This window comes from Thamnophis sirtalis, unplaced genomic scaffold (assembly GCF_051295495.1).
Source record: "Thamnophis sirtalis isolate CommonGarterSnake01/CBP01778 unplaced genomic scaffold, rThaSir2_p1.2 scaffold_8, whole genome shotgun sequence".
Classification (NCBI taxonomy): Eukaryota; Metazoa; Chordata; class Lepidosauria; order Squamata; family Natricidae; genus Thamnophis; species Thamnophis sirtalis.
Window position 1 is genome coordinate 77,151,039 of NW_028261388.1, and position 25,382 is coordinate 77,176,420.

The 25,382-nt window shown below is 39.6% G+C and overlaps 1 protein-coding gene across 6 annotated transcripts in view; it reads left to right on the forward strand.

Annotated features, from left to right (window-relative positions):
• The window catches only part of SLC12A7 (solute carrier family 12 member 7), a 128,518-nt gene that overhangs the window by 95,880 nt on the left and 7,256 nt on the right, over positions 1-25,382 (forward strand). For 3 of the 6 annotated variants that reach the window (XM_087721932.1, XM_087721938.1, XM_087721935.1), the window contains exons 20-24: positions 410-541; positions 4,260-4,367; positions 6,443-6,559; positions 11,177-11,358; positions 13,751-13,765. In XM_087721932.1, coding sequence (XP_087578058.1) covers positions 410-541; positions 4,260-4,367; positions 6,443-6,559; positions 11,177-11,358; positions 13,751-13,765 — 554 coding nt within the window. The remainder of the gene's footprint in view (positions 1-409; positions 542-4,259; positions 4,368-6,442; positions 6,560-11,176; positions 11,359-13,750; positions 13,766-25,382) is intronic. The other 3 variants (XM_087721933.1, XM_087721936.1, XM_087721937.1) reach the window with 3 other exon arrangements.

The following is a 25,382-nucleotide window of genomic DNA, read 5'->3' on the forward strand; positions in this document are numbered from 1 at the left end:
TAAAAACAAATGATATTATGGTGGCATGCTGAAAATATTATATGTGCAATGCTGTATCTTTTCATAAATATCAGAAGCCTCCAGTTAAAAACAGTCTCCCAGCAATAGCTGTACTGGTGAAATTAAGAGCCGAGGTGGCGCAGTGGTTAGGGTGTAGTACTGCAGGCCACTTCAGCTGACTGTTATCTGCAGTTCAGCGGTTCAAATCTCACCGGCTCAAGGTTGACTCAGCCTTCCATCCTTCCGAGGTGGGTGAAATGAGGACCCAGACTGTGGGGGCGATATGCTGACTCTGTAAACCGCTTAGAGAGGGCTGAAAGCCTTATGAAGCGGTATATAAGTCTAGCTGCTATTGCTACTACTATAATTAGTTGCATTTTTTAGAGACAGTGTGCTTTTCTGTTTATAGGTGTGGAGAAAATGTAGAATGCGCATCTTCACTGTAGCTCAGATGGATGATAATAGTATTCAGATGAAAAGTGATCTTCAGATGTTTCTATACCATCTTCGAATTAAAGCTGAAGTAGAAGTTGTTGAAATGGTAAGGTCTGTCAGTTACCAATTAATGCATTTATGAAGTGCAAAATTTCAACTGAAAAAGAGTGATTTCCCCAAATCAGTGGGAGAATGTAGGTCCTTTTGGAGAGAGCAGGCAAGTTCAGATTTTAAGTTTTAATTCCAGTGTGGGAGGAATCCTTCTGAACTTCAAAGTAGGTCCTAAAGAGTATTTAGGATGAAATTGGAGCCCCTTTTCTCAGCTAAATCTGTCTGACCTTCATTTTCTCAGCATCAAATTTTAAGGAAAGTTTGGAAGAGAATTTGTGCTCCAAGCAAACTTCTCTTGCCTATTTCTATCTCCTGCCCCTTCTCCATTTCAGCCAAAGCTGTGGTGCACTGAAACAGATGGCACTTTGTCAATCTAGACCAGTGGTGGGTTTCAAAAATTGTTCGAACCTACTCTGTGGGTGTGGCCTCCTTTGTGGGAGTGGCTTGCCGCCCATGTGACCGGATGGGAGTGGCTTGCCGCCCATGTGACCGGATATGAAGATGCCGACGACACTTGTCAGAACCACCTTAAATTACCTCACACACAGCACTGGCATGCATAAGAATAGGATGTAAACTTGTTTTTTGAAAGGCATCTTTGGTTTGCGTTAAAACAACTTCAACACACGCAATGTTCTGATTGCACCACAAACGCAGTAGTCATCCTTACCTTCCACAGAGGCACTGAGTTTTATAAATATGAGCAGGATAGTGTAGAATAATCATATCCAGGGACCAGTGGTGGGTTTCAAAATTTTTTGGAACCTCTTCTGTAGGTGTGGCCTGCTTTCCGGGTCCACTGGTGGAACCTCTTCTAACCGGTTCGGTAGATTTGACAAACCAGTTCTACCGAATAGGTGCGAACTGGTAGGAACCCACCTCTGATCTAGACCCACTGGAGTAGAACAGTAAATCCAATCCAACAACTGTGTAACAACAGAATATGTCACAGTGGATATAAAAAATCCCATTCAATGTAACTTTGCACCTGTCCTTTCCAGCTGCCAGTGAGCTTCCCACTCCTTTCCCTTATCTACTCCACAGCCAGTAAAGAAATTCTTAATAAAGGAATCTAACATGTGAAAAGCAATGAGTGGGTGTGACTAAAAAAGCAGGGATCAACCTTGCTCCCAAATTTAGATGAGTGCAATATTAAGTCATGGTATGTGCAAAACATGGTATTTGGCTTTCCCAAAATAAATGAATCTAAGAAAAAAAAAATAAGCTGAGAAAATTTGATAGTTGATACTGGTGCTCATTTTATAACAGACTTTCATTTTATACATAAATCCTTTTAGGGTAGTTTAATCAATACAATTCATGAAATGGGTACATTATATGAGCCGAGGTGGCGCAGTGGTTAGGGTGCAGTACTGCAGGCCACTTCAGCTGACTGCTATCTGCAGTTCGACTGTTCAAATCTCACCAGCTCAAGGTTGACTCAGCCTTCCATCCTTCCGAGGTGGGTGAAATGAGGACCTGGATTGTTGGGGGCAATATGCTGACTCTGTAAACCGCTTAGAGAGGGCTGAAAGCCCTATGAAGCGGTATATAAGTCTAACTGCTATTGCTATTTCTAATAAAGGCTTCGTTGATTATCATGATGCAATATAGGATGAGATATCCTGCATTTAAGTGTGTTTGATGATGACCTTGACAGGTTTCATTGGGGAAAAAAATCACATTAAATTTAAAATTGGAGCGATTCGATTTATAATGTTTGACTTCAAAAGTTGAAAACAGCTTTTTGATGGACAACTTTTGATGGCCAGAATCCACATATAGCAGTCTGTAGGTGACTAGAATCTGCTGTTGGTAGTGAAATGATAAGAGTGGGTGGAATCGTGATTTTTGGGGAAGGGTGCTGTCTTTGTTTCTGAACTATTGTTAAATGCATTTCTGGATTTATTTCTGTGTATTCGTTGTCCCATAATTATAGGCATCTGTTCTGACCCCACACCTAGTCCAAGCCAAACAGAACGTTCAAAAGAATGTTTTTATCAGTCCCGGCTCTTGCTGGCCGCGAGCCCAAAATAAACACAGATAAATGCTCTGGCAAAAGTCCTCACTCATAAACTACTACAAAACAGGATTATATGAATCAAGTCACTTATCCAAGTGCTTTTCTCGATGGTTGCACGCGAACGGAGAACGTTGACTAGAACAGAAACGGAACGTTGACTTCTGCAACCAGGGAGTGGCACCATCAGTCTCTTTTATCCACAGGAGGAGATCCTAACGAGCAACAGCTGCTCGTTATCATCTCCTGTGAGCCCTCAATTGTTCCTTACGTCGGTCAGCCCTTCTCCTGCGTGCATCCCGAAACAACTCACAGGAGGTTTCTGTGTCAGCCTCTCTTGCCTCCTCCCCACTGATCCAAGGCTCAGTCATTACCTGGGGACCAACTAGTCTTTCTGAGCCCTGCTCGGAGTCAGAACCCTGTCCAGGGCCCTCCGCCTCCTCCAGGCCTGACTCATAGGCCCCCTCGCTGTCAGAGTCAGCAGCTCCAAAGGCTCCTGCCGAACCACAACAGGCATCTGTCTCACTCACTTAATAATGTATTGGCAAGATGCTACTTAAGGTTCTTTCCTTTTCAAGGCAACTTAAACTATTGCCCTCCAGACTTCTGTAAATTACAACATCCCACAGCATTGATTGGAGGACTGCAGATTCCCCATTCATTGTTAAAGTCCACATAACCATTCTGCATCAAGAATATCTATTACAAGACAAGATTTTGTTAAAATGAAAAAAAATGTACATCATGACAGGACCACGCGTGCGATATCCCACATACTTGTCACATTCCAAGTGCAAAAAGGTCAGAGTTTGTATCACAATGCACAAGATGCCCACGTCTGTATCAGCTTCTTATTTTACAATATGCAACATGCTTATAGCAGTGTAACCTGGTTTAAAACGGGCCCGTGTAAATTTGAATCCGATTTAGCAATAGCAATAGCAGTTAGACTTATATACCACTTAATAGGGCTTTCAGCCCTCTCTAAGCGGTTTACACAGCCAGCATATTGCCCCCAACAACAATCCGGGTCCTCATTTTACCCACCTCGGAAGGATGGAAGGCTGAGTCAACCCTGAGCCGGTGAGATTTGAACCGCCGAACTGCAGAACTGCAGTCAGCTGAAGTAGCCTGCAGTGCTGCATTTAACCACTGCGCCACTTCGGCTCATACTGATCGCAGTCCCCCCACTACCACAAATTATGCAGTCGAGTTTCCCGCATTTGGGGAAATCGCAGGGGTCAGCAGACCCGGAGTGCAATGGATGAGCCTCACCCTGGGAAAACCACCTTCATGGAGCACTTACAGTCCTTGTTTAACAACCACTCATTCTGTGACCGTTCAAACTTATGGCAGCACTGAACGAGTGGTAGTTACAATCGGTTTTTGACATTCTGGCCATTCCCCCCTTGGTCATGTGACTGCCATTTGCAAACTTCACCACTGGCTTCTGATAAGCAAAGCCAATGGAGAAGCCAATAGTAGGCTTCATTAATGAAAATGCTGGGACTATCGTTGCAAGTAGCTTGATCTCTTGATATCATGCTTTATGGCTGTCTTGCTTAGCAATGGAAATTCTTGTCCCAACAGCTGTTATTAACTGAGTGCTGGATGTACAAATTTGTGCCAAGAGTTACAATATACTATAAAATGAGAGAATTTTAATATAACTAACACTTGCTTGTTTTTATAGTTTGAAAACGATATTTCAGCTTTTACATACGAGAAGACTCTTGTGATGGAGCAGAGATCCCAGATGCTAAAACAAATGCAACTCTCGAAGAATGAAAGGGAGAGGGAGGTAATGAATTTTCTTTAGTTTGGCAATAGCATTTTAAATGTGTTTTTATTTTCCATTTCATTTTCGTACAGTCACATATATACTCTGCATAACCGGGGCCATATAACATTAAACAATAAACACAGCCATTCCTCTTGTCGGCAATACCCCCAAAATAGAAACCCAATGTACCCCTTCGACCCTCCATACACCCTTTCTTTCGCCCCCCCCTCCAACTTCCCTTCTTCCTTCCATAATTCCCCTCTACTTCCCCTCCCCCTCTACCACTCCTCTCTCCCGATACACTCCCTCCCTTCCTTCTCCCCCTCCCTCCAGTCCTCTCTCCCACCCTCTCTACCCCTCTTTCTTCTATCCCTCTACTCCTCCCTTCGGTGTATTTCTACAATCTATTAATATATTCAGCTTGTCCTATTTTTACAGTGAAATTAAAGAGCAACAGTATACAAGTGCCGTCACGTTACTTTAAAATCTAGCACATACTATATATCCCCCCTCCCCCCTAACACCCCCCCTCCCTTCCCCCCCGACTTCCCAGAGCCCGTAAACGGTATAGATTTTTAACAAACACAGTCTAAAATATATTGAGACAAAGGAAATTAAAAAAAAAAAGAAGTTAATAACATCTCTACATTGAACTCAGCTTCTCATTCTTGAGTTGTAGGCAAGTCTTCCTTCTTCCAGTATTGCGCCACCAACAATAGCATTTTAGTTAATGAGAACATTATTTCTGGATATTCTCGCAAGCAGAGGCTAATCTTTTATGAATCCTAAGTGGGACCAAGTCCATTTCAGTTATTTCAGCGAAGAGGAGCAATTAATCATTCAACATGTAGTTTGGAATAAATAGAAATGCCTGCACAGTTTCTGTCAAGTTTTAATTTTTCCTTAGAAAAAAGTTCATTACCTTTTTAGTAGTACTAAATTATTAATGATAAGAACCTTAAAACCTTTGATTGATGGCTAAAGTAGTATGCTGTTGAGAATAACTTCATTTTTTCATATTTGTTCTTTTCAGCCTCTTAAAAACAATTTGTCATTATTTCAAATTAATATACGGATGTTTCTCTTTCATGTTTTAAAACTATCATTCCTTGTTTCTCTTTATTGAGTCATTTTTACGGATTTCAAAAACCTTTATACTTTTGGGAGGATGGGGGAGAACCCGCTATTTTAAGCTAATTAGTTTTGCAAATTTCTGAACATTTTCAGAATCTTTATATTCATGTCATGTTCAGCTTAGCATCTCTACTAATTTGTTTTTTTCTCCAGCAAGCCTGAGATTTTTGTTAGTTATCTCACACATTCTTTATCCCACACATTCTGCATTGCAAATTTTAAGAATAAAGGGATCAAGTTGACTAAGCTGGCAATGAAAAACGAGGGCTGTTTTTAATCTAAGACTGCCATTACTTAATCTAAGTCCCATGTTTTAATTTTGCTTGATTGCATTTTCTCTCCTCTTCCTTTGCAGGAATATATTTAAAAATTAAACTGTAAAACTCTGGGGTTTTTAATTATATGGAACATTAATCTTGTTGATCATATATAATGAGTTCCTTTGCTGTGATGTTTTATATCTTAAACAGATAACACCACTACTTTAAAATACCTGGAGAATATGTTTTTGGTTTTGGCCTCCCATTTATGATATCACATTCATCTAACTAATAAACTGAGCCCTAAGATGAAAATAAAATACAAAAAAGGCTTTGAAACCATACCACATCCCTCTTGGTAAAACTCTAGTGTATGATTACTCATTTTCTTATATCAAACCTTAATTTAAAAAGTTTTCTCTTCTTTCTTTTTTTTTGAAGCCATTCAGTGTTTGGCCATTGCACTGACTGCCTGCAGAAATAATTGTCTATAGAAATAAATAAAGGGATTTTATCCCTTTTTGGGAAATTGGTGTACATAATGTGCCTGTGAGGTGGATGCGATAAAGGTTATGTTGCAGAACTGATGTTTAAATGTGCTGTGTGCCTTGTTTCTTTTAATTAAACATTGTGTTTCATTAGCTAATGCAATATCCTTTTTCTATATGCTGGTTGTGCCGGGTGGCCTTCCTGTCTCAGATTCAGAGCATCACTGACGAATCTCGTAGCTCAATCAGAAGAAAGTCCCGCTCTAACCCACAGTGTATTGGCCAAGGGGTAGACAGTCTTCTCCCAAATGATATTCAGGAGGAAGAGGTAGAAGATATCCACCGTGTTGTTCCCTTCCACTAAAACACTTCTAGTGCCTCTCTAAACCATAACTGTACTAATTACTGCCACTGCCTGTTTTTCTAATTCTTACTAAATGATTTTTTAACATTACGTGCGGAGAGTTCCCCTCCCACAAATAAAAGTACATTTTTTGTGAAAAAAATGTATAACCATTCAATAGTGATTTTTCCATAGTTAACTCTTGAATTAATACCACGACAACTTTAACTTACGTGATATTGAAGAACTAAACAAAATAGTTTGTTCTGAAAAACAACATCTGTTTGGATTTCTTCTGGTAAGTGTTCCATTGACTCCATGAGTTCGTGATGATACAAAGGGGGAAGTATCTGTTTGATGACTCCATTAGCTATTAATCTCTGCAACATGAAGTACCCTTATTAATGAAGATCTTTTAGAAAGGAATGTTGCACATATGGTACGGTACTGCCCAATCCTTATGGAATATATATCCTGCATTGCCTTACCTGGACAATATACTAGAACAGATCAATTTAAAGGAAGGCTAAATAAGATGAAGTACCCTGTATCAGTAGGGTATTTGCATTTCTCTTGCTTAAGGATGTTAACTTTTGATATGAATGCACACTGGAAATTGCTTCAGATGACTCCATTTTTATTTAAATTCCATCTTGATGTAGAATTTTTTTCCAGCCATAGACAAAAGGACACAAACATAATAAGCAATTTGCTTAAGTTGCCAGTGTAATTCTGAGTCCTGTTTAAAGAGGTGGATTGAACATTTAAAACCCAGAAGGTAGGAGGAAAAGCAGGAATTTGCATAAGTACGTTCTATATTTCCCATTAGAATTTACACCACCATCTATTCTTTACTTTGCAAAATTACAAATTTTGAACTTAGAAATCGGTCCATAGATCACTTGATCGGTCTCATCTGAAATCAAATGAATTTAAACATACCTTATTGCCTACAAACTGACATTCCTTATTTCATCTTTTCTTAGTAGTTTAATAAAAGGCATTGGCTATACTTTTATTTTTGAATTTTAAATTTCTCATTCAGAAAAAAAAAATTGCTATAGTACAGTACATGAAAAAGTGGCACTTCAAGTGTGGGCAAATCCTTAGTTCATAGCAACATGGAATGTTGTTTTTGTAGTTCACCTTTAGTTAGTAAGTGCTGTCTCTATGTTTGTTTAAAAGAATAACAAAAAAATATCTCCAAAGTAGGATTTAGTAGATACCATCTCCCCCTTCCATGTTTAATGTATTGTGCTTTAAAGCCATTGTTTCATGTGAAAGATTTTCAGATCATGACGTAACTGTCCTCTAGCATCTGAGGTAATTTATAATTCTTTTTCACCCAAATTTTAAATAATATAATATAATTGAATGTGATGACGGTGAAGTGACTCATGACTGCACTTCTTGACATAAATGCATAACACCCGATTGAAGAGGACTCCCTTGCTATTTTTTTTAAAAAAGAACCACATTGATATACATACATGTTTTTAGTCTTTCATTAATTCATACTCTTGCCTACTAACTTATCTTATAGTCCAGGTTGCAGGCTTTCATGATATATGCTGCACTTCAGGACACTCTTGGTGATACTTTGAATAGTGCTTCAGGGGTAGCCTATTCAGGTTGGTGTGGCAGAGAGAAAAGCAAGGAATGTTATCATTTTCCTTCCTTCCTTCCTTCCTTCCTTCCTTCCTTCCTTCCTTCCTTCCTTCCTTCCTTCCTTCCTTCCTTCCTGGGACGTGCAGTCAGGGGAGGCAGAGCCTCACCACTGTCATCATGAAAATAAAAAAAAATGTAAAGGGAAAAAGACGAGAGCTGCGGTCAGGCTGAGCTAGTTGCTGCCAGAGTCACAGTGGATGACTCTGCTTAGTGCTTAACTGTTTAAAAAAGCCTCTAAAAAGCGCCCTCTACAGGAGAAGGCAGGAGAACAACGTGCCTCACCTACTGGTGCAACTTTGTGTCTGTGTGTCTGTGTTTGAGAGAGGGGGGAGAGAGGGAGGAAGGAGTGGAAGGGAAAAGAAAAAGAAAGAAGGAAACTTATTTAGCAAAGGAGAAAAACAAATGCTGTCGCTTTAAATCGGAACTGAGCATGCCTGGCTGTGGAATTCTGGGAGTTGAAGTCCACGTCTAAAAAAATTGCTGCCTCACCAGCCATAAACCTCACCGCACGTCACTGCTTCCATCCATCCATCAGATCAACCTCTGTATCTCTGCTACCACTTGTGCCTTTCCCACATATCCTTGCTTGTTTGGGATGATCAAAAAGTCTTTTAAAGATCTCCAAAAAGATATTAACCTTTGAAACCTGGCATATGTTTAACACCCAAATTGTACTAAGAAGAATCCACTCTAATAGAGTACAGCCAGATTTTAAAATATGCAATATATTATGAAGCAAAATAGCTCCATCTAGAGGAAAAGCCAGTGATAAAGAAGAATTGATTGTACTCCTTCGCCCGCTCAAAAGATAGAATTATAGAAACATAGAATAAGAAGAGTTATTTCTGATCCGAGTTTCTGTGGCTGTGGAAAATAATTATTAGCCACCTTCCCTTTATCTACCCGAACCTCAGTCTTCTTTCTCCAGACTGAAAAATCCCAAATTTCTTCAGCCTATAATTAATTTGGCTGGCAGGCCAAACTTTTTAGCCGGGCAAGGAAGAAAAATAATAACTTTTCTGTTTTTGAGTCCATTTTTTTTAAATACATTTTTTTTCTCAATAATACTGTGCAGAATTTAAATATGAAAATAGCTTTTCTGAGGAAATGCCCTTGAAATAGATTATATAATCTAACAATTCAACGATTTGTTCTAAGGAAAGAAATAAAAAATATAGTGATGAGAGAAAGGAGGGAAAAAATAACGAACCTCTTTCTGTGCATAGTAAAGACTTATCCTGGATTTTAAATACATTAGAAAAAAAAGCTACTTTCAGAGGTGCTAATAATAATAACGTGAGACATTTGTGTAAATACATATATGTGAACATAATTAAAATATTTAAATTTAAGATAAATATTGATTTATAATTGGTTGTTTAAGTTTTTTAATAGAATGCAAAAAACCCAAATACACTGTTGTAAAAAGCTAAAAATATACACATACATAATGTATATTTAGAGAGATACATTATATGAAATAAATTGAGGCCCTGATTTATTGCAGTCATCCTTGGTTAGTCTGTATTAATCAATTCTGCAAACTGCTGAATAGCTAAAACATATGTTTATGTTTCCAATGCTGAACAGTAAATCTTTTGATTGTAAGTCCATTTTTTTTTAGAGGTCAATTCCCATGTGATTGAAATAGAATAAGAAATATTTCTAAGAAATAACAACTTAGTTGTTATTACTGACATTGATATTGTAGTTGTTGTATCAGTAGTGATACAACAGTAGTGATAAAATCAGTAAGAAATTACTGATTTTTAGATATTCACGTCAATTTGAATTTTGTGAAAGAGGCTACATACTATTGATACTATAATACTGATTGTGTTCATATCATGTGACTATGATAATGACAGCAACTGCCCCAATTATTTATGTAGTAGATGGGAATAGATATTATCATTTTTGCAAGATAAACGTATAAACTCTTTGGAAAGCATATATGTATGTGAATGCAAATTATTATTTTGTCTTCTCAAAGCTATTTTGCATGGACTTTTGCAAGATAAACGTATAAACTCTTTGGAAAGCATATATGTATGTGAATGCGAATTATTATTTTGTCTTCTCAAAGCTATTTTGCATGGTACTTTTCACCTATATTGAAATTCATTATATATGGATATAGTTTGTCAAGCCACAATATTATTGGATCCTCTGCAACAACATGGAAGAATGAATTTCACACTACTTTTAGAAAAACCCAGGTTTAGCATTTTAATTATACATTATTATATGTATAATTAACTTTCAATTGGGGAGTCAAGATATTGAATGGTTATTGCAAGTTAAAAATCCAGTTTTAATTCCCAAGCAGTACCTTCTATAACAGGGATAGTCAACCTTTTTATACCTACCGCCCACTTTTGTATCTCTGTTAGTAGTAAAATTTTCTAATCGCCCACCGGTTCCACAGTAATGGTAATCGGACCTTACCCATTCTCATGGCCTTCAGGAAAGCTGTTAAAACCTGGCTGTTCTGGCAGGCCTGGGGCTGTTGACCTTAGTGTTAAGGTCCAGCCCCGATTAGAACGTATGTGTGTTGTGAATTTTAAACTATTTTTTTACTTATTTTGCTTTTCTTTTTTCTTCTTTCGTTGTAAGCCACCCGGAGTCCTCCGGGATTGGGCGGCCTATAAATTTAATGAATGAATGAATGAATGAATGAATGAATGAATGAATGAATGAATGAATGAATGAATGAATGAATGATTTATAAAGTAGAGAAGTAACTTTATAAAATATATAAAGCAGAGTTACAGCAAACCCCTCCCTCCCTCCATGAAAGCTGGAATGCCCATAGTGGGCAGTAGGGACCAGGTTGACTACCACTGTTTTATAAGAACAGACAGCTTACCTGTTTTGAATTAGCTGACATGCCAAAAATGCTGATTTTTGCTTTGCTTGCTTATCTTCGGCCAGGCTCAGTTAATCCATGACAGAAACACTGCATCCCATGGAACGGGAATGGTTAAATTGCAGGCAACTGTTACCGCTCCAGAAAAAGTACAGATGACCTGGACAAAAGAGAAACTTGTATCTGAAAAGCATAAAAATAAAGAAGCTTGTGTGGCAGGCTACAAAGATTTCTTCAGTATGAAACCGTAAGTAAAATTACTTAAGGAATAGAAGAAGTTATTAAGAATAGATGAGCTCCAGGCTTGTGAATGCTGCTCAATCACATATTTCAATGCTGAAAGTGAAAATCGTTCTATTTTCTTTTTGTTTGTTTGTTATACATCCTTCTTTTAAGTGACATTCTGTACAATAATTTAATTCATAGAAATGGGCTATACACTTGTGCAGAGCCTCGTGGAGTTTTCTAGAACCTACTGAATTGGGTGATTGAACCCTTCCTTGCCTTCATCACATATCGTGCAACTAACTAATGCAATTTCATTTTTAACTATCAGAACATTAACAGTTTGTCCATATACAGTATACAAGATTTCTTCCCTAATAAGAGTCACAGCCTTCATTACTCTCTGACAGGGATGGGTTTCAACCGGTTCGCGGCGGTCCCCGCGAACCGGTTGGTCGGCGAACCCGGAAGTAAGTAACTTCCGGGAACGGTGAAGGGCCCGCCCGCCCGTGCTCCTTACCGGTCTTTGAAGACTTCTGCGCTTCCACGCAGGCGCATGGCACATACAGCGCCTGCGCGATTCTCCGTGAGCAGCTGGAGCATCGCGCAGGCGCTAAGATGCATGCATGAACTGCGCTCGTGCACGAGGACGCTGCCGTCCCCGTTCCAACCGGTTCGGTTGGAACGGGGACGGCGGCGTCCTCGTGCATGAGCGCAGTTCATGCATGTTTGTCCACCGGTTGGAACGGGATTAGCAACCCACCCCTGCTCTCTGACTATTACATCATACAATAGATGTGATTCAAGTGTCTGTTTTGATCTTCTTCTGATGTCTCCCCTGATGTCTTCTTCTGATGTCTGTACTTTCAGACATGCTTAATACAGTGTCTGTTTTTATATAATTATATATGCTTTTCATGTATTTGCTTACTTTACAAAACATATGGTTGACATGGTATTTAAAAGAAAGTAACAATTGTTTGGTGTAATAGCTAAGTTGGTGGCCTAAAAAGCAGGAGAGAGTGAGTTCTAGACCCCACGTATGCACGAAGGCCAACTGGGTGACTGGCCTAAATCCATCTCAATTCATCCTACCTAGCTGTATTACTATTTGCATAGTAGTACAAGTAACAAATATCTCTACAACCACCAGATGGTGATGTAAACTAAGTAATAACTGCACAGAAAGGCAGCACCAACCAGATGAAACTGTGTGCCTAAATAAGTAGAAAAAAGCTCAGTGTTTTGATTGTAAATTGAAGGGCACAGTGTATGCTAACATAAAATCACATTATAAGTTAACAGCTTATAATACTTCTTCATAAGCATGAAATGCTTATTCTATTTATGAATAATAAAAGAATGATGGAAATTGACTATCTTGAAGGCGTAGAAGCTCTCACCTCCACAGCAACTTGCAACATCGCAACCTCTGTTTATATATATTTGCATTTGCATTTATAAGTATATTGATCTAGGAAATTAATTGTGTGTGCCTTTGGGGAAGAGAGTGTTGCTTCCTTTGAGAAAACCAGCAGCTTTTACATTTGTGTATTTGAAAATGCATAAATATCAGGTAACAATAAAAAGCAAGCAATTTAATTTTTAAAATTAGCATATCTCCAAATACTTCAAAAGTAATATGGTCAGGTAATACTTTCCTGAGGAGGAGATGGTTCATGCTGCCTTTCCCCTACATCCTTCCTTTCTCAACGAGTAGCAGATAGTAACTTCTCCATTCTGAGCACAATATTTATGTATTTTTCAGGTATATAGGAGATAGTGTGGTGCCATTTCAGTTTTCAAGGGACAAAACCCTCATTATGGAAGGAATATGATCCAGTTTAAGACAGATAGCAGCAAGTTCCCATCAAGTTCAGAGAACCAGTCTCGAAATACAAAATTGGATCCAGATTTGTGTTAGATTTAATCATGAGAAAAATGGCATTGCTTTCGAAGTGTTTGCTTTAAGTAAGACTGAGATAATGCATAGTCAATCTCATATGGTATTTTAAGAAAAATTATGGTACTTTCCCATACCTAAAATCCACTAAAAATATAGTATCCATTAGAAGCTGTCATGTAGCCTGAAATTTGGGAACTTCTCTCTAGGAACAAAAATAATTCACACCTTGACAAGATAAATATACTGTTTTCTGGATCAGTCATGATTGGCTTCTTCGGAAGCTTTCAGGAGTAAAAAAAAATGTATGAAAATGCCTAGCCATATCTAGGTTTAATGGGAGTGTCAACATTGAATGGGAGTCACTATGATAGTTTGGTTTTTAAAATAGAGAAAGCATATTATTTACAGATGATTAAAAACTTGAAGTCTATTTAATTTGCTATATATTGAAAATATATGCCCCTCAGCGTCAAGTAATGCATTACGTATTTGTTTCTTTTCCATGTAGAGAATGGGAACATCTGTAAGTTAAACTTTGCTGCAATTTAGGTTGTTTTTCTGTTTGTCTGTGTTTTCCTGTTGATTTGTTAGTGCATGTATCCTTCCAATTGGCTTTGTGTTACGTGCTTCTTGTGTTCATATATTGTGCTTCAGCATGCAAGTGAAATGGCATAGCATTCTTCTGTTTTTTTATTTTTAAAAAAATTCACACCTCTGCTTTTCTTGTCCACTTTCAATGCAAATAATATTCTGGAACTGATGAATTTTTTGTTTATATACATCATTTGACTTTTTCTTCCTCAAAATCCCATGATGCAAAGGTTTTTTTTTTAATTAACCCATTAACCAGAAGTGCACAATAGTGTTTAAATAAAAATGACATGTTGTTATAAACACATAACATCATTTGCAGATAATTCGCTAATGACATTGAAAGTATTTTTTTTTAAATGTATTTTTGTTGTTGCTTTTCTGTGGTTTTCTGAGCCATATCATTATTCATTTTATGGTCATTTAAGTTGTAAGAATGTACTGTTGCATATCTCCAGTCTCCTATTTTTTTTAAACCAAGAACCACAGTAGATCCTTTTATCAAAATAAGATATGTCATGTATCCTGGTATAACCATGGAAAGTGGCACATATTTTTCTTCTTTCTTCCTCCGTTTTTCTTTTAAAATACACTAAAGACACTCTACTGCTTTTTTTCATTTTTTAATGGATTGTCTCCTGCATTTTCTCTAAGTGAGTCACCTTCTGTTTGAAAAAAATCATTCTACAGAGCACTAAAGTTCTATTGTGCATATTAAAAAGCAATTATGCTTTTATCTACATCCATCCTTACTGTACGATACATGGCCACTCCAGGGGTGGGTTTCAACCGGTTCACGGCAGTCCCCGCGAACCGGTTGGTCGGCGAACCCGGAAGTAAGTAACTTCCGGGAACGGCGAAGGGCCCACCTGCCCGCCAGTGCTCCTTACCGGTCTTTGAAGGCTTCTGCGCTTCCACGCAGGCGCATGGCACATACAGTGCCTGCGCGATTCTCCGCGAGCAGATGTATAGCACATACAGCGCCTGTGCGAGTCTCCGCAAGCAGCTGGAGCATCACGCAGGCGCTAAGATGCATGCGTGAACTGCGCGCGTGCACGAGGACGCCGCCGGCCCCATTCCAACCGAACCGGTTGGAACGGGATTAGCAACCCACCACTGGGCCACTCTGATACAACAAGGGAGTTCTTGAGCAAGTTTTGCACCCATTGATCTGCATAATATTAAAGCATAATATCTATTTAATGTGTATTGGGGGGGGTTCACTGTTTTTGTGTGTGTGTATTCAGTAAATATATGGAAACCCATGCTTTGTCCCATAAAGCCTTTTTGTTGAATTTATGCAAAGGTTCCTTTGCATCTGTCGCTATAAAAAGATGTATTATTTGCTCCCTTCAGTTTTGGCTCATCATTCTTTAAAAGAGAGAAAAGATTGTGTTTGAAGTACAAGCTATTACATAAGTGGAAGTTCTAGCAGATGTAAACAAAATAATTCCAAATGATTAGAGCAAGATTTTGAGTGAAAATAATATATATCATTTTTCAACTTTTCTATCTTAATTCCAAAAGGGGTAAATCTCTTTGAAATTGTTTATAGTTTACTACTGTCGTTAGATTTATCTTGACTTCCTAAAAACAATTTTAGTCCATTTCATGTTTCTCATTCATTTGGGATACTCCAATCCAGTGATTTCCTCAAAGGGCCGCCATTTAACTGTTGCATATGTTTTAATTGGAACTAAAACTGAAAATGTTACCAAGCCAAAAAGTTGAGAAATGCAAGTAAGTTTGTTTTATTCACACTATGTATATATCAGTGGTGGGTTTCAGAAATTGTTGGAACCTACTCTGTGGGTGTGGCCTCCTTTGTGGGAGTGGCTTGCCACCCATGTGACCAGATGGGAGTGGCTTGCCGCCCATGTGACCGGATATGAAATTATGAATTAGTACTTAGGTCGATCCAAGTAGCTATTCAGAAACTCTGGCATTGAAGCATGCAAGTCTTTTTTTTTTTAATAAATGTTTTTTAATTTTAGTTTAAAACAGGTACAGCATCTTTCTTTACATCTGTAGAAAATGTATCAATCAATTACAGATAAGTTTTGGTACATCTCCTCCACAGTCAACCAACATAACTCATATTAACTCAAGCATTATTATATATCCATTTTCATTTAACTGTAATTATTATTTAGAAATATTAATAAAAGTAATAATCTTGAACAATACCTGCCCACACCGGTGGGGGAAAAAAAATCAAAAGAAAAAAAGGACAAATAAAAAATAAAAGTTAAAATAAAAAATAAAAATAATACAAAAAAAAGACAAAAACGACAAGTGACAAGGCAGGAAAACAAAACAAAACACAGGTGTCTATTATAAAAAAAAAGGAAGTATATCAACTGGTTACAACATGCTTTGGTGCTTCTCTTCCATTAACTCATATTAATTCAAATATCTTAACTCGAATATTTACCATATCAACATCATTATACCTCCAGTTTAAATTACCTTTGGTTATTTAAACATCCTTCATCCTTAGCTATGCTAAAAAATTAATCCATAACACATGCTGACAATTCATTTACTTATTTGTAAAATCCTCTATTATCATCAAATCCTCATGTCCTATTTTAGCTGAACATCCATAATATTTAATTATATCATATATCATAACATTTTCCCAATATTGATTAACATTTGATTGTATGTATTTTATTTAGTTTTTTTAATAGTGATAATTATTGTAGTTAATACTCTTTATGTATAATCTAAAGATGTTTTCTCATATCCAATTGTTAGTTATCATATCAACTCCACATTATATACATTACTATCAATATCAATTATTATTCAACTATATCTGTTACAAGAAAAAGCAATTAGGTTTAACTAGTTTTCAATTGTATTCTTCAATCTATCAGCCAGTTCCAAATTATATATATTACTATCCATATCAGTCATTATTCAGCTATATCTATTACACATTAAGGTAATCAGATTTAGCTAATTTTAAATTACGTTCTTCCATCTGTCAGCCAGTGTCTCTCCAGTAGCAAAAACTTCTCAAGCCAATTGCCACGCGTTGGATAAATTTACCAAATGTTTTCATAAGCAAATCCAGACAAAGATATTTTTGCACCTTTGGACTCTGAATGTCAGTGATGAAATAATAATGTTGTCCTGGGCTTGTAAAATTTTCCAAATTAACTTTAATTCTCAAGGGTGGATTTTCCATTCCTCCTGCACTCTGTCTCTTTAAATGAGTCTTCTTTATAGCTCCCCCCCTCCTTTCTTCCTCTGAGATAGACCAGACGCCATTTCTCACATTTTCCATTTGTATTTCAGGAACATTTAAACATTCAACGATCTCAGTTTTTACTTCATATTTTAAAATCAGATGATCCAATTTTCTTTCCAGCCTTTGATAAGAGTCAAAAAGCCCTCTACATGCGGAGAAAAGAATCTGAAATGAAATCTTAGAGGTATTTTGAGACGCCATGATGTGTCGTAGTTAAAAATTGCAAGCTCTTTTTTTTTTTTTTCACAGACTTCGAAGCACTCTTCTTAGTCTCTTACAGGCTGTGCAATCTTATCTGATCGTAAACAGAGCCAAGTAATAAAGTAATAAAAATGTCGAATCGTGACGGGCTAATTAGTAGAAAATAAATTTTATGATCCACTTAGGGAGATTCAGAGGGGGGAGGATGTCGAGGAGTTTCTTGAAGCATTTAAGAAGTAAAGTAACCACCAGCCATAAATCCATTAAAAAAAGCCAATTCGCCGCTAAATTTCCCTATTCTTTGGTTTCAGTTAGCTTAAATTTTTAACGCGGACAGTCTCTCTTGGATAATAAAATCAGCTTACCAGATGACATCACTTCTACCATTCTTAGGGGCAACCTGCAGTTTCAGTTAGCACGCAGCTAATCCAAAAAGGAATTGGCACGAGGAGTTAATACCCCCCCCCAGAGACTTGCGGGTGTCTCTGAGGTCCTCGGTCTCTCCTCACCTTCACTGTCGTCTACGGGACAGCTAGAGTTCAAAGAACCCGTCCAAAAATCCTTCGGTATAGAGGAATTTCAGGAGTAGCCTGAAACTCCATCTTCTCACTGCTAAGCCTCGCCTTCTTCCAAGCATGCAAGTCTTAAAGCTGTCAAGTTACAAGATCCTTGCCAGTGGTGGGTTTCAAAAATTTTTGGAACCTCTTCTGTAGGTGTGGCCTGCTGGTGGAACCTCTTCTAACCGGTTCGGTAGATTTGACGAACTGGTTCTACCGAATAGGTGCGAACTGGTAGGAACCCATCTCTGGTATATATAAAGACTTATAAGACTGCCTCACTCACAATTTGTGACAGTCAGTGGAGAACATTAAAAATAATGTAAAAATTGATACACTGATAATAAAACACAATAATTATATGCCTATCCTGAGCAGTTGCATGGTATAGTAAGAGCCGAGGTGGCGCAGTGGTTAGAATGCTGTACTGCAGCCACTTCAGCTGACTGTTATCTGCAGTTTGGCTGTTCAAATCTCACCGGCTCAGGGTTGACTCAGCCTTCCATCTTTCCGAGGTGGGTAAATGAGGACCCAGATTGTGGGGGCAATATGCTGACTCTGTAAACCGCTTAGAGAGGGCTGAAAGCCCTATGAAGCGGTATATAAGTCTAACTGCTATTGCTATAGTCAGAAGAAACAGGGCTCAGGGATCTTGCAAATAAACTGATCCCAAGTGCTGTCTAGGAATCTATGGGTGATAGGGATGCTTACTGGGAGCTAGTGCAGGTCATTGAGTGTAATGGGGATATAGAAATACATATGTCACTGGTGAGTTGAAGCCTCAACTGGGGGGCAGCACAAGGTAAGACACATTGTAGGAATCCAGTCTGGAAGTGACTAAGCCATGAATGAACATGCCCCCCCCCCCCCCCCAGTCTTGAAGCAAGCGCAATTGGTGCGATGGTTGGAGTTGTGTGAAAGTCTTCCTGGTCATGGCTACTAGCTGGATCTCATATAGGAACTGATGGAAGATCTCCAAATCGCAAAATGGCTCCAACTGAGACAATGCAATCCAATCCAGAACCAAAAATGGAAAATGCCTAGATCCTGGCTAGATCCTCTTAGATTCTGGAAGATTTCAAATGCACAAGCACTCAAGTCTTGCTGTGATTAAGTCAGAGGCCATTCTTCTCCGTTCAGATCCCAAATTTCATTGAGCTCTTACAGAAATGTATTGTGGGGATAGACTGGTATGTTAAGAATCCAGATACTGCAAATTTGCATTGAGAGAAATTATTTGTAGTCATAGAGCAATAAGATGATTAGAGCTTAATGGTGTCTACAATTCCTACTTTTATCCCAACTAAAGCTTGAGTTACCATTGATTTCAGACATGTTTGTGTCCAGGCTAAAAATGTTGATTTAAAATATTGTTATGGTAGACAATCTAATGTTCATTTATAATAGATACAGCACTCTTAGCGGTCAAAATTTATCAGAATTCAGGCAGACTAGGTATACTCAAAATATTCCGACACCAAAATCCTGTTTATAAAAGCCATGAGTGTTCTGAAGCTTTTATCAGATACTCATGATAAAATGTTTTGCATGTTGATTGTTCAAAACAGAATGAGATTGTTTTTTTTAAGTGTCTTGTGTTACATAATTATTTGCTTGTTCTCTAAGTCATGACTCACATATTTCAAACGGTTCTAATGTCAGCCAGGATGTTAAGGGTGATGTGGTGCAAAAATTTCCAAATAGGGAATGCAAAAAAGAAAACCCCTGATCTACCTGAAAAAACTGGAGGGTTGACAAGAATGCAACTCCTGCTTTCGTAGGCTTGCTTGAAAGGGAATCCCTGGGCTCGGTCCGTGTTCTGGTGAGGCAAAATGTGTGCATCATTCAAAAAGAGTCAGTTCGGTGTAGCAGCTAAGGTGCTGGACTGGAAACTCGGAGACCGTGAATTCTAGTCCCACCTTAGGCATGAAAGCCAGCTGGGTGATTTTTGGCCTTTCACACACTCATAGCCCAACCCACCTCATAGGGTGGTTGCTGTGAAGGAAATAGGAGGAGGAAAGAGTATGCCGCATACCTCCCTAAGACCGATAAGATCGCACAGGATGGGCCTTCTGCAGGTGCCATCAGCTGGACAATGCCGGCTGGCGATGCCTCGGAGTAGGGCCTTCTCTGTTGCCGCTCCGGCCCTATGGAATGAGCTACCCCCAGAGATCCGGACCCTACCCACTCTCATGGCCTTCCGTAAAGCTATCAAAACCTGGCTTTTCCGGCAGGCCTGGGGCTGTTGACCTCTTGATTGAGGTCCAGCCCTGCTTAGACTGGGTGCATGTTGTGTTTCTTTTAATTTGTTGTGTCTTATTTGTTTTAATCTTTTTTAATATTTCTTATTCCTGTAAGCCGCCCGGAGTCCTCCAGGATTGGGCGGCCTATAAATTCAATAAATGGAATGGAATGGAATGGAATAGATATGTTCACCATCTTGAGTTACTAGAGCCGAGGTGGCGCAGTGGTTAAATGCAGCACTGCAGGCTACTTCAGCTGACTGCAGTTCTGCAGTTCGGCTGTTCAAATCTGACCGGCTCAGGGTTGACTCAGCCTTCCATCCTTCCGAGGTGGGTAAAATGAGGACCCGGATTGTTGTTGGGGGCAATATGCTGACTCTGTAAACCGCTTAGAGAGGGCTGAAAGCCCTATGAAGCGGTATATAAGTCTAACTGCTATTACTTAAAAAGCAATAAAGGCAGGGTTTAAAAAAAAAACCTGAGAAATAAGTAAAGATGTTTTAAGTCCTTGCTCCTTTGGGGCACCATATACTTGAGGCTTTCCAAGTTCATCCCACTGGAATGCAGCCAAGTTAAAACATTCGGACCGAATGTCACCAGCGGAGCTGTTTTGAACTGAGCTCCAAGCTTTATTGGGTACACACGTAAGGCAGAGCACAGAGCACTGCCTGTTCTATTATTGTATTCTCAGTGGAACAATTCACCTTCCTTAATTATACCAGTAGTGCAAACCTGGACGACTTCATAAATATGGTGACAACTCTTGTTTTCTTTGTAAAAAGAATTTTGGAATTCATCCCCACCCATCCTCCCCAGTTCATCCCAATTTCATTTCTGTATCAGTCTAGCCACTCTGGGCATCTGTTGAATTGAGCTGCATCTCAAGAAAGCTTTTTTGCCTTGTAATCCCATTAGCTAGGCAGAAAAAAGTGCTACCAGACTCTTTCTGATTCTGCGCTAGGCAAGTTAGATTGGAATTTGAGGTGACCCTTTAAGTGCAACGGAGACTATGAGCATCGCGCAGAGTGAAAAAATGCGTATAGATTTGCCTTTTTCTCTGCCGTGTTCTTATTTTCGGCAGGTTAGCAAGCAGGAACTTTCAGTTCTAACTTTCCGAGCCTGTTGCTTCCCGATTTTAGGAGGACTCTTGCAGGCCTTACTGATGGATACATCCTGTATGTAAGAACTCTAAAGACAGATTGTGTGTAGCTTTTTGAAAGCATGAAATGGCTACCATGCCAAGTTTCAGTTATAATGAATTCCAGGTGTTTTCGGCGGAGGCTGTTGCCTTGAAAAGCTGGTTGCTACTTGGATTTATTCCATCTGGCCAGGACCAAACGCTTTGGCAAGCACTAGCCGGTTTCTCATTTCTTCCTACTCCAATATATAAGCCATGGGAGGAGGGGTTATCTTTCCTTTTTCTCTTCTTTCTTTGAACGTTTTTGAATGATTGAAGCCAACATTCTCAGGCTTTGGGAGAACTCCTTCACCAGCCTTAAGCGAACCGATCTCCCAACTCCCCAAGACCTTTGGAACAGCAGAGGTTCCCTTAATTTCCCTGGGATGATTGGATTGTCTGAATCCTGTTGGGGAGCCAAGGACAGGTGGATCAGAGAAAGTGAAACAGCGCTGCGACAGACAGCAGAATTCCTTTTACACTGAGTTGCTGTCCATCAGAACAATTACTTCATGTGCTTCTTGATGAGCTCTGATTCCAGTGCTCTTTTATCTCATTGAGGATTTGAGAGTCTCCATTTTGGGAGACAGCTCAGAGAAGTGCCATCTTAATTTTCCCCCAGAAGGCCTTCCATCAGCGTTGTCTTCAAGAGTGCCTAAGGTATACATCACGGCATTCCTTAGCTGAATTAATCATTTTCTTCAAAGCAGGGAATACCTCTAAGAGAAGCAAGCATTGACTTTCACAAATGAGGGCTGGGTGGAGATGCCTTCTCAAAATCTAACTGTGTGCCCCAGGCACTCATCTTTTGATTCTTCTGTCGCCAGTATCCGAGGAGGAAGAGGTTTGTGAATTGGACTCGGTGGATTCCCTGAAGCAGTAGACACATGGCATCTTGCACTGAGCAGATGGTGGAGCCTTTTTAGTTCTATAATTTTAATTGCGTTTATTTCTGCAATCTTATGTGCCACTCATTTTTTTTAGCACATTTGACTATGTGCCGTCAAGTCATTTTCAACTTCTAACAGCCATGTAGATTTTCTCCACGAAGATGTGTGCCCAATCTTCTAATGGATCTTCACTGTAACTAAGTCCATTCACCTTTGCTGCTGATCATCCTTTCTTCCCAGTTTTTCCAACATTATTATTATTATTATTATTATTATTATTAGTAGTAGTAGTAGTAGTAGTAGTAGTAGTAGTAGTAGTAGTAGTAGTAAAATTTATATGCCGCCCAATCCGGAAGGACTCCAGGCGGCTTACAAAAGAAGAAAGAAGAGAAAGAAAATAAAATAAAATAAAAGACAGTTTAAAATCACAAAACACATGCATTCGTGCAACTAGGGCTGGACCTCAATAATGAGGTCAACAGCCCTAGGCCTGCCGGAACAGCCAGGTTTTAACGGCTTTCCTGAAGGCCATGAGAGTGGGTATGGTCCGGATCTCTGGGGGTAGCTGACTCCAAAAAGTCGGAGCAGCCACAGAGAAGGCTCTCCTCCAGGGCCCGCCAGCCGGCACTGTCTGGCTGACAGCATCTGAAGGAGGCCCAATCTGTGGGATCTTACCGGCCGTTGGGAGGAATGTGGCAGTAGGCGGTCTCGCAGGTACGCTGGCCCTAAGCCATGTAGGGCTTTAAAGGTAATGACCAACACCTTGAATTGCGTCTGGAGACCAATTGGTAGCCAGTGCAGCTCGCGGAGGACAGGTGTAACGTGGGTGTACCTCAGTACACCCAATATCGCTCGCGCGGCCGCATTCTGGACTAGCTGCAGTCTCCAAACGCTTTTCAAGGAGACTTTTGGAGGTTGAGCAGCTTGCAATAATACAAAAGTAGAATAAAATTGAAAGTAAATAATAGCCCACCTCAAAAACTAACAAAAGGCTTTTTTGAGAACAGCCACTTCTGCCGGTTTTCTGAATACCAGCAGGGTAAGTGCTGACCTGAATTTGGTGGGGCACTAATCAAAGAGTGGGGCAGCCTAGAAAAAACATCCTCTGCTGGTCTTTAGTGTTGGAAATCAGTTAAGGATGACTCTAAAGATAACTTATCTGCTCAAGTTTACTGGTCGGGCAGAAACCATTGCGAGAAGCAGTCCTGCAGATTACCAGGTCATTGAGTTATATATATATTGTAAAGGTAGCAATTAATAGCTTGAATTGAAGCCATCCGGCAAGCGTTGCAACTCTCACAGCAGCAGTGTTACTCTATGAGTACTGCTTCAGGAAACCCATTGGGTCCAATTACTCAAACTGCTCCATTCTGGATCCAGTTATAGTTTCCAAGTAGTGTTCAAGGACAGCCCCATGCAGAATAGTTCAGTTGCAAAATAACCAAGATGTATGTTGTGAATATTTCCTGATCCAGGAATGGCCATAATTGAGATGGAGTTGTAATACGCCCTAGCCAAAGCCGCCATATGTTCCTCAATAGCAATAGCAGTTCGACTTATATACCGCTTCATAGGGCTTTCAGCCCTCTCTAAGCGGTTTACAGAGTCAGCATATTGCCCCCACAGTCTGGGTCCTCATTTCACCCACCTCGGAAGGATGGAAGGCTGAGTCAACCTTGAGCCGGTGGGATTAGAACCGCTGAACTGCAGATAACAGTCAGCTGAAGTGGTCTGCAGTACTGCACCCTAGCCACTGCGCCACCTCAGCTCTTAGCAGGACTTGTGGGCTGAGGGGGGCGGGATTACCAACTACCAATGAGCCGAGCTGCTTAGAGAGGGCTGAAAGCCCTATGAAGTGGTCTATAAGTCTAACTGCTATTGCTATTGCTATTACAAATAGTTTAGTCCAGGAGAAAATGACCCCATTCAGAAATAAAAATGCAATATCACTGGTCTTGGATGGCTTCCAAACCCACATCTACCCCATCTAAGGAATGAGCTTCAGACTGTTGTCTGCCATCCAGATCCTCGCAGCGTGCAGATCTTTTCTGCTTCCTGTACTACATAAGGACCGTGATCTATTGCTTAACATGCCTTCTTCTGCCACTGGTAGGACACATGTTAAACAATTTAATACAACAAGATTACTTATGCAGTAAAAAAAGGAAAAGATGATGATGATGGCTTTCATTCCACTGACATTGGCTTTTTTGCAAGCAAAGCAATAGCAGTTAGACTTATATACCGCTTCATAGGCCTTTCAGCCCTCTCTAAGCGGTTTTCAGAGTCAGCATATTGTCCCCACAGTCTGGGTCCTCATTTCACCCACCTCGGAAGGAATGGAAGGCTGAGTCAACCTTGAGCCGGTGAGATTTGAACCGCCGAACTGCAGATAGCAGTCAGCTGGAGTGGCCTGCAGTACTGCACCCTAACCACTGCGCCACCTCGGCTCACATTCAGCAAGACCCTGGTCTAATCTGTATACAAGTTAGATATCAATCCACTCATTTCCAAGGGGCACCCATCTGCACCCACTCTTGCACATCAAGAAACTTCAGTGCAGAACTACTCACCTCAATGTTCACAACACCCTGTGTAGGACCTAAAAACTTTGTGTTCAATGAATACAAAGTTTTTTTTTTATTTGGAAGATGTTCTCCCTGGTAGTGAGCCAGACTGCAGAGCTGGTAGCTTTATCAGCTGGGGTGGAACTCAACATGTTGTTTCCAGCCTCATTTCTGAGCATGCTTAATGCACAAGACAATTCTGTTTCTCATAGGATTCAAGATAAATGCTGACTGTCATTTTGCTTGCATCCAGTGTGCCCCCCTCTCAGAATTATTGATACACTGCATATACTAACCAAAATGTGGCACAGGTCGAATTTTCTCTGTTGCAGTAAGCTTCTATTGACTTTATTGTAGTTGTGAATCTGCGTAGTTCCTAGCTGGAAGGTCCAATCTTTTGTCATTCTCTCATTACCCACTACACCAGTGGTAGTCAACCTGGTCCCTACCACCCACTAGTGGGCGTTCCAGTTTTCATGGTGGGCGGTAAGGGTTTTGTCCGATACTAAAGCACTTTCCTTTTTTAAAATTTATTTGACTTTTTAAAAAAAATTCATAGCATTATTCAAAAACGTTTTCATTAGGTTTTCATAAAATCACCATTACTGTGGAACCGGTGGGCGGTTAGAAAATTTTACTACTAACAGAGATACAA